Source organism: Vicugna pacos, chromosome 32 (genome assembly GCF_048564905.1).
Source record: "Vicugna pacos chromosome 32, VicPac4, whole genome shotgun sequence".
NCBI classification, from domain to species: domain Eukaryota; kingdom Metazoa; phylum Chordata; class Mammalia; order Artiodactyla; family Camelidae; genus Vicugna; species Vicugna pacos.
In genome coordinates, this window is record NC_133018.1 from 4,604,826 (window position 1) to 4,614,286 (window position 9,461).

General features: G+C 46.2%; 1 protein-coding gene across 1 annotated transcript in view; it reads right to left on the reverse strand.

Annotated features, from left to right (window-relative positions):
- Positions 1-8,824, reverse strand: part of LIMK2 (LIM domain kinase 2) — a 51,975-nt gene extending 43,151 nt beyond the window's left edge. The window contains exon 1 of the mRNA XM_006218036.4: positions 8,671-8,824. Coding sequence (XP_006218098.1) covers positions 8,671-8,686 — 16 coding nt within the window. The 5' untranslated portion in view covers positions 8,687-8,824. The remainder of the gene's footprint in view (positions 1-8,670) is intronic.
- Positions 8,825-9,461: the final 637 nt, after the last annotated feature.

Below are 9,461 nucleotides of genomic sequence, written 5' to 3' on the forward strand. Positions count from 1 at the left end.
GGAACTCTTACACGGAAAGGCTTTTAGATCACTGTGCCCCACCCCCAGCAATTCTCATTATTTTAAGCCACACCTTGTTTCTTGTTTTTACTTTTTAACCCAAAAGGAACAATCTCTGACCTGACCACCCAGTTACTCAACAATTCAACTTCTTGGCTCTGAGTGACTTCTGGCCGTTTCCAAAATTCAAAAAGAACCAGGATTTCCACTGTGAGGACAGTCGAGATAACTTGTCATGGCCACACCATGTCTCCAGGGCCTGCCTTGCTCTCCAGTCTTAAGAAACATAAAGCCATTCAACACTTAACATCCGCTCTGCGCCAGGTACGAGGGGCACAAAAATCAAGACCCTTACTCCCTCTTCTCACACCCCTCTGGCTCCACCTTCCAAATGTCTCTCCAGTCCTTCCCTGTCCTTCAGCACAGCCTGAGTTCCGGTCTTTGGTGTCTTTTCCTGGCATCCTGCACGGTCTTGGCTGGCTCACTCAGATACCCCAGTGTCTACAGAACTCAACTGCCGGACATGGCTCTCCTGTCCCGCCCTGTCCCACCTCGCCATTATCTCCACCACCACTACCTTCTCCACTGACTCCTTCCAATTGTCATTTAATAAATTCAAGTCTTTCCCATTAAAAGAACTCTGGGCCCCATTTTCTCCTGTGGCCACTACACTCGCTTCCCCACTGCACAGTTACACATATTAAAAAGTTGTCTACACATCACCGCCCTCATTTCCTCACTTCCTATTTACTGCATAATCCATTGCAATCTGACTTCCACCCCTACCATTTCTCTGAAACTGTCTCACCAAGGTCAACAATGACGGCTTATTGCTAAATTCAATGGACACGCTTCAGTCAATCTTCCAGAAAATATTTATCGCCAACTATGTGTCTAACACTATGCTCGGGAAAGAGCAGCAAACAAGAGGGAGATTAAACACAGAGCAGATATTAAACAGTAACACAATCATTTTAATTATAATTGAGGCAAGTGGTATGAAGGAAACATCAAGTTCATAACTAAGTAAATGGGGTGGGGTAGGGCAAACAAGAACATATTCCTTAAGGAAGTAACTTCCAAGCTGAGCTCTAAAGGCTGAATAGAAATTAAGTAGGCAAAAAGGAGAAAAGGGTAAACTGGAGATTGGGAATGGGGGGGAACATGTGCAAAAAGGTCCTGAGGCAGGAACACAAACCCCTCACACATCATTTAAGCTGGCTATTGTCAGCTCCAAAGAACTAGGGGAACCAAGACCAGTCCCTGGCCTAGTACAGTCCCTCAGTAAACATTAACTGAAGGAACGAACATCCCTCTACAAGGTGGCCCCAAAGAACCTTTATCTTTCATCATCCCTTACAAAGAGATGCACTGGTCACATCTTGATCTATTTTCTATTCCTGCCACACATATTCATGTTCTTGCATCCTAACATTCACACCTCAAATACTCTGTGTGTTTAGGATACTTTATTTCCTCCCCTAATCAAACTTCCATCGTTCCTTGATGGTCCTCCAGAGGCAGGCATGTTTGTTTCATTCTATTACCTGTTTTAAATCATTTGTTCTGTAATTACAGCTTATTATGTTTGTCTCCTTCAGTCCCTCTCTCTCTGCAACACTGCTCCCTCCACAAGGGGCAAAGACTCCATCTCGATCATCCTCAAATCTCCAGGGCCTAGCATAAAGCCTGGCGCAGAATAGACACTCCTTTGTGTGACAAATCCAACTGGAAAACTGGATCCAACAACTACCAGCTACAAAGGTAATTTCCAAAGATAAGCTCCAACGGCAGCAGCGATGATTCATCTGGAATGTTTTCTGGCTCCCCCAAATAAAGTCACATGTAGACGCACAGTTTATCACGTTGTACCTGAGCAAGACTGTTCACCCAGAGCCTTCAGGCTCCCAAGCCCAGACTCTCCTCCAAAGAATACTCGTGGCCTCTTCAGCTCCCTTACAGCCCTTAAAGTCAATGATCTTAACCCTCATGCAACCTTCATTCTAGGAAACATAAGCAAAACATAATAATATAAAGTCTTGGAGATTTCTTTGAGGTCCAATGGAAGATCAATCTAGAGTCCAGTCAGTCTGGGAAATTCTTCCTCTAAGAAAATACTGCATCGTACCAGGCTGTTCACTCTCCCTCTATTGTTTACCTCTCCTGTTTGCAGAGTTATCAACAGTAGCTATTGATTGTCAGAGTCCAGAAAGGGAACTTAACTGAGTAAATGTCCCCAGCAGTTTCAAACAATGTGGAGCCCTTGTTAGGTGTTTAATAATCGGAAAACCATGCCTTCATGGTTATTATTGGGATTTGTTGTTTTAAAGAAATGGTAAGTGCACATGCAAACAAGGTGAGAATTGTTAACAAATGGCTCGTTACAAATGTTTTCACCTTTAGGATCTTTTTCAAATACTGGTATAAAATATATTCAGCTTATATACCCTTCTCTCTGCCAACGTAATAATCAGCTATGTGACCCTCAAACAATCCTTGAATCCGCTGGGACAGGCACCGCTGGTGGCAGGTTAATAACGCTGGAAGGGCCTTTAGAAGTCACCTACTCGAATCCAACCCTTTCATTTCCCTGAAAGAAAAATGGACTTAAAGAAAGAGAACCGAGTTGTCTAACCACCAGAAAGCTGGTCCAGGAGGGGCTCAAACCCAAGTTCTGAGACTACCAGACTTGCTGTATTTTCATGACCCTAGACGGCCTCAGACAAGTTGAGACTTGCTCAAGACTACACAGGTATTCAACAGAAGGGCTCAGCCTGGTACCCCAGCTCAGAGCCAGTGTATTTCCCACAAGACACTAATGTTCACCTTAATCTTGGTCTAAGAGCTGAGTTTCTGCAAACTAGTCCTTTTCTGACTTCAAAGTGGTGAGAAATCCCCAAGCACTGAGAGCTCATGAGACCATAAAGCCTGGCCTGAGCCAACATGCATAGGCCCTATCCTTTCATTTGAGAAGAATCTCTGGTTGCTTCTCATGTTCCACTAGACAATGAAAACCAGGAACAAAACCCAACCAATTTAGTGCAGCACAAAACAACAAGTATGGTAACTGCTGGGCCCCCTAGGAACTGGCAGGTCAGGTATATAAATCCCACTTGTTCCAGGAAAAAGAGGAAGCAGAGGGGCAGGGCAGCAACTGGTAGGGAACAACCAAGAGAGAAAAGATCAGATTTTAATGAAGTGACTACCAACAAGGCTAACAATAATGATTAATGTTCCTCCGGATACTCTCCCCTGTATCCCAAAGGGTTTTCCTCCTCGCTAGCTTATCAAATATTACCAAAGGGAGTGTCTCAGAAAGAAAGATTACATGATTTCTAAAGGAGCCTTGGGACTTCTCTGGACCTTAGATCCTTCCTTCATAAAAAGAGGGATCAAATTATTCCTTCTAGCTCAAGAGTCTGTGACACCAAACCAGGGGCTTCTCATTTTTCAGGTTAAGGCACAGCCACAGGCATCTCAGCACATTTCATTCCTGCCATTGCTCTCTTCCGCCCTTTTGTTTATTAGGAAAAATGTGTAAGGTCAAGCAGAAGAACCAGAGTTAGACCCGGGTTTGAAACCTGGCTCTGTGTCCTTGTGCAAATTATTTAACCTCTCTAAGTCTGTTTTTTAAACTTTAAAAATTGAAATACAGTTGATGTATATTTTGTTAGTTTCAGGTGCACTACAGAGCGATTTGATGTTTGCATACACTATGAATTGATTCCGGTAAGACTAGTAGCCACCTGTTCCCATACAAAGTTATTACAATGTTATTGACCATATTCCTGGTATGCTATATTATATCCCTGTGGCTTACTTACTTTATAACTGGAGGTTTGTGCCTCTTAATCCCCTTCAACTATTTCACCTTCCTTGTCTCTTAATCTTTAAAAAGAGGATAATACCACCTGCCTTACAGCATTACCAGAAGGATTAAGAGAAAAAACATACTATATGTGAAAATGCCTCCCACAGTGCCTGGCACTTAGTTGGCAACTGAATTGTAAGTAGCTTTTCTTCCTTCTTTCACATGTATCTAAGGGGTTGGCAGGGTGAAAGGTTGCACTAAATACACTAACGTCTAAAATTTGAAAGAAGTGTTTCAAAACAAATTGAGCAAATGTTTTCTATGTGTCCGTGTGCAAGACAAGGCCACGTACTTCTGGGGCCCTTGGTGAGTACTCATGGGGTGACAAGGATACACAGAAAAATCAGACGCGGCAGAGAAGGACAAACCAGGTGCTGGGGGCAGGGAAACTTGGTAGAGTAACAAGACACGTGGTAGAGAAACTAAGACAGATGGTTCTTGTGGCTTTCGGGCACTCAGGCTCTCACTTCCAACCACAAGTTGACTTAGCTGTGAATAAGTAGGCATTTTCTTATTGAGGGGAAGGCCTGTAAAGAATCTCTTTATTGGAGGACTGGTTAACCAATCCACACATTCTCAGATGGCAGTTTTCTACCTGTTGTAAATGGCAGGGAAAAACTACTTTGAGTCCTAATTATGACCCAGCAGTGTCCTAAGCATTACGCAAGCATGAACTAATTGAATATGAAGCTTCCAAGAAATAAGGACTAGTACTGAAGTACTATTATTGTTCTCATTTTACTGAAAAGGAAACTGATATCTCAACTAATGAGAGTTAGAGCTGGTATCAGACCACAGGTCTGCTAACTCCAAAGTCTATGTCTTTAACTACATTTTAGACTTTCTTTCCTGGGAAAATAAACTACAAGCAGAAAGATCTGACAAAATAGAATCCCAGGGTGGATGCTCAAGGTATACTTCAATAGAACCAGGCAACAGTTTCATGTTTTAGCTACTGTTGGATGTGAATTAATAGATAAGAGTCTAATTCTTGCTCCTGTATAAAGAAAAGTAAAGAGTGGGAGAGAATATAGACTTATAAGAGACGGCTACAGCTCCACATCCATTCTTATGAGATGCCGAAGTGACATCTAGGGGGTGGGCCCCACCCCTTCCTAGCATGCCTGAGACCGAGCCCCTATCCCCAAGTTGGCATTGATCGGAAGCCAGCCCTGGACTGGAAATCAGCCCAGCCTCCCAAAGATGCAGACACCCACCAGGAATGTGGAAAGCCTAACACTGCTTCTTGAACACAATGGGTTTCTATTTAGCTTTTAAAGCCTTGTGGCCTTCTTGGACCCTACCTTGCTCCCTTCATCCCATATTCAGTCATTCAAGTCATCCTGCCCTGCTCATGACATGAGGCATTTCTTTTGATTGGTGCCTCCTCCTCCATTCCTATCACTAACAACCTCAGCTCAGGGCCCACTGTACCCACCTCTCAACTGGTGCTCTTCCCCACCCTTGTCCAATCCACCCTGTCCACCAATGCCAGACTGACAGTCTACAAAAAAAAAAAAATAATGCCCACTTCAGGACTCTTCCCACCTCTAAACCTATGGTCTCTACTGCAGACCAGAAAATTCTACAAGCCTGGCATTAAACCCTCCGCAGTCTGGCTTCACCCAGCCTCTCAGACTTATCTTCTACTTCCTACAACTCTCACACCTCCAAATCCTTGCCTCCACCACACATATCAATTCAACATCCCTTGTGAAGACCTTGAACTTCCCTGCCTTTGCAATCCTACTCCCAGTTTCTTCCTTACCAGGATATCATCCTGCCACTACCTCCCCCCTTTTTTAAACCTACCTAAGACTTCTCAAATTTTACCTCCTTCAAGAAGCATTCCCTGACCAAATCTGGTAGCTACCGTGGACACCTTGCTGTTCTTCAAACATGCCAAGCACACTCCTGGTTCAGGGCCTTTGCTCAATCTTTCTTTCCTTTCTTTCTTCCTTTCTTCTTTCTTTTCTTTCTTCCTTTAGGGGGCGGTGATTAGGGGAGTGAACCCAGGATCTCCATTTGAGCTATATCCTCCTCCTTGCTCATTCTTTTACTCCCTGTCAAGAATGTTCTTCCCTCAGATGTGCAAATGGCTCACTACCCTGCTTCATTTCTCTGTTCAGATGTCATTAACCAGAGAGCTTTCCCTGACCTCCTGCTGCTCCTATGCCCTTATCATACTTCATTTCTCTTCAGAGCCTTTATTCCTGATGTAGAATATTCATATATTTACTTACTATCTATCTCTCACTACCAGATCATACACTCCAGGAGGGAAGGTATTTGGTCTATTTTGCTCCCTCCCGTATCCCCCAGAGCCTAGAAGTGCTTGGCACACAGTAGGAACTCAATATGTATTTGTGGGATGAATGTATGAAGTTTTCCCTCATCTCTGAAATTCCATAATGTTACCCCTACAAGCCTTAAAATCGCTTGCCTTCATTTGTCCATTTTTCTCAGTGACTCTAACTAGTGAACTTCTCGAAGGCACAAACCACGTATTATACAATTCCACAAATATTTATTAAGGGCTTACTGTGTGCCAGGCTCTGTATGTCTCAAAGACCCTGGGAATATTGGATAAAGCACTGGAGAAGTCCTAGGTTAGTCCTGGATCTACCACCAGTTGAGTGACCCTAGACAAATCCATTTTCCTCCCAGGGCCTCAGTTTCTTTACATTTAAAGTTAGGAGCATTACATCATCTCAACCCTCTCCCTGCTTTCATCTGTTAAAATTTGTTAAGAGGTAATGCTTGGCCTAGCCCAGTGCCTGAGACATCACAGATACTCAGTAAATATTTGATTTCTTTGTTGTTGATTCTCCTGTTATGCAGGAATCTAGTTGTCTTGGAACAGAGCTCAGACAGAACAAGTAAAAACTTTTAAGTCCCACTTCCTTCTCTGACTCCACGGGAAACTTCATCCTGGTGTTTGCGATACAGAGAAGATGAACCACCAAAACTGAAGCTGGAAAATATGAACTCTGACTACCACCATTTATTTGGCTATGGAACCCTGGACAAGTAATTTTGGAACCGAAGTCTCCTCATCCCATTAAAAAAACGCCTATTGGCCTTCGCTCAGCTCTGCAAAGGCATCATATGCCCTCCTACCTCAGGGCCTTTTTATGCTGTTCCCTCTGCCTGGAAAGTTCTTTGCCCTTTCCTAACTGCACTAGCTTCTACTCATCCTCAGGGGTCAGCAAAAACTTACTTTTTACAGGAAGGTATTCCCTAACCACTCATAGAGCACTTACCTTAATTGCTCATCTCAGTTATTATGGCATTTCTCTCAATTGTTACCTCAATTATTTAATGTCCATCTCTAGGACTGTAAGCACCACAAAGGCAACGACTGTGTCCATTTTGTTCATCACTATACTCCTCAGTACTTGGCTAAGTGCATGGCACAGAAGCATTCAACAAATATTCTTATGGAAGGATGTACAAACTTTCTGGTTCACTCAGAGAAAAATCTAATAAACACTATTGCACTCTAAGATCTTTCACAAATTTCTGACAATCAAGGTTGAAGACAGTGAACATATGTTACCCAGAGGCCAAAAAATGTCACAGGAACTCATCTGAACTAAAGAACCCTGGAAGCTAAAAAAAAAAAAAAAAAAAAAAGTAAAAGAGGAAAGGACAGGGAGCATTTCTACCCCTAGCCCTCTCTCTCCAGGAGACTATAATCAAGAATGCGGAGAAAATCCCATGCTCCCACGGTGAGGAAGTGACCCACTGGTGGCCTGGTCCTTGTATTCAGGATGGAGGAAGTGAGTGTCCAGAGGCTGAAAGCCAGGAAGCGGGGGCAGATATCCAGGACAGCCTCCCTCCTCCACTATTCCCTCCTAGCAGCTCTAGAAAGCTTCTGGACGCTGACCCTGGTCGACCTAGAGGCTAGGCCACTCACACAGGTGGCTGGGAGACACAGGCAACAGAAAGTCCCTGGTGCTGGGGGAACAGGCGAGGAGAGCAGGAAGCTGCCAGGTGGTGTGAGGTGACCGGTGGGGATCGCAGGCCCAGCCAACCTAACCCTGAAGCTACCCTTCACCCTTAGACACTCTTCCTTCAGAAAGTGTTTGGCCACATTCCTCTCTTGTCTCAGAGAGGCCATGCGACGGCTCAGAGTCCCCCGGGGGCCTACCTTCCCCAGGAAGAAGGCTCCGCTCTCTTCCTACCCCCAATCATGTCCTCAACCCCGAGAGCCCGCACTGCCCTATTTCCTGCGAAGAACCCAAGTCCCAGGAGACCATAGGCACCAAATACCCGCCAGGGGCCCTGGATCCCGTGGGTAAAGTCACACTCTCCTCCATTTTCCACAGAAAACCCAGAACCCGGGGTAACTCCGTCCCCTCAGAGCTGCCGCCAACTCTGAGGATCCTGTACTCCTCGTACTTCCCAAAACCCTCACTCCTAGGGAACCTGGGTTCCTCAGCTTCCTTAGAAAAAGTTTTAATTTGAGGACCTGCGCTCGTCAGGTCCACCAAAATAAATAAATAAATAAAACAAAATAAACGCCCCCCATTATCCGTTCTTCTCAGGGACCTCAACTCGCGGGAAGCCGCCCAACCCGAATGCGCCCGCCCTCTCCGCGAGCCTTCTACCGCCGCCCCCTACAGCCTCCGAGTCTTCGGGGAGCGGTGTGCTCACTCCCCAGATTCTCCAAGGAGCCGGGCCCCACAGGGGTCCACTCAGCCCGAAACCCCCGAGAGGTAGTCGGCTTCCCTAAGGCGCCCTGGGCCCGGGCTTTCCAGATAACGGCGGGACAGGGCGGGGCGGCCCTTCCTTACCCGCCTGCGCGGCCATGGTCCCGGGGGCGCGGAAATGGGGAGGAGGAGGCGGGAGCCACGACAGCTCCGCTCAGCTCCCGCCGCCGCCTCAGGCGCGGGAGATCTTCAGCCCCGGGGGCGACTAGGATGCGCCGCCTACGGCGCCCGGGGAGGACCAAACCGCACCTGGCACCGGGGCCCGCCCGCCGAAGCTCCGCCCCAGCCGCCGCCAGGCCCCGCCCCCGAGAAGGCCCCACCCCTGGCTCTGGCTCTGCGGCGGCCCTGGAACCCCCATAGCGCGAGCGGCGCCCTCTGTGGGTGCCCGAGCTGGTGAGAGTGACTCTGCGCAGGCCAGAGATCGCCACATATTGGACCCTCTGCTCATTTTACAAATGGGGACAGCTGAGAACCAGAGCCGACAAGCTCAACTACCTCAAAATGGCTTAGCTCATTAGGAGCTGAGCTGGGATGGGAACGCAGACTCTTAACCACCTGTTGAAAGCTCTTTCCAGTTGAGTATTTGGAATCAAGAATATGGAGAAACCAGGTTTACCACACAGATAGCTTTGTTGGGGTTGAGGGAGAGCTTTTCTTAAGAGCTTCCAGCTCAGAGAAGCCACTTGTCTGTGCGACTGTGAACAAGCTGACACTCAGGGGCACAGCCTTAGCAGGCCAAGTAAGTATGTAAATGAATCCAGAACACCAGATCTTCCAATTTTTCAAAGACAAGCCAAAGTCCAAGTATTCAGGTGAAATTTCCCTCTTTTAAAAATGTTGGTAACATTCAAATTCTAAAAATGCCAAAAGGGCCA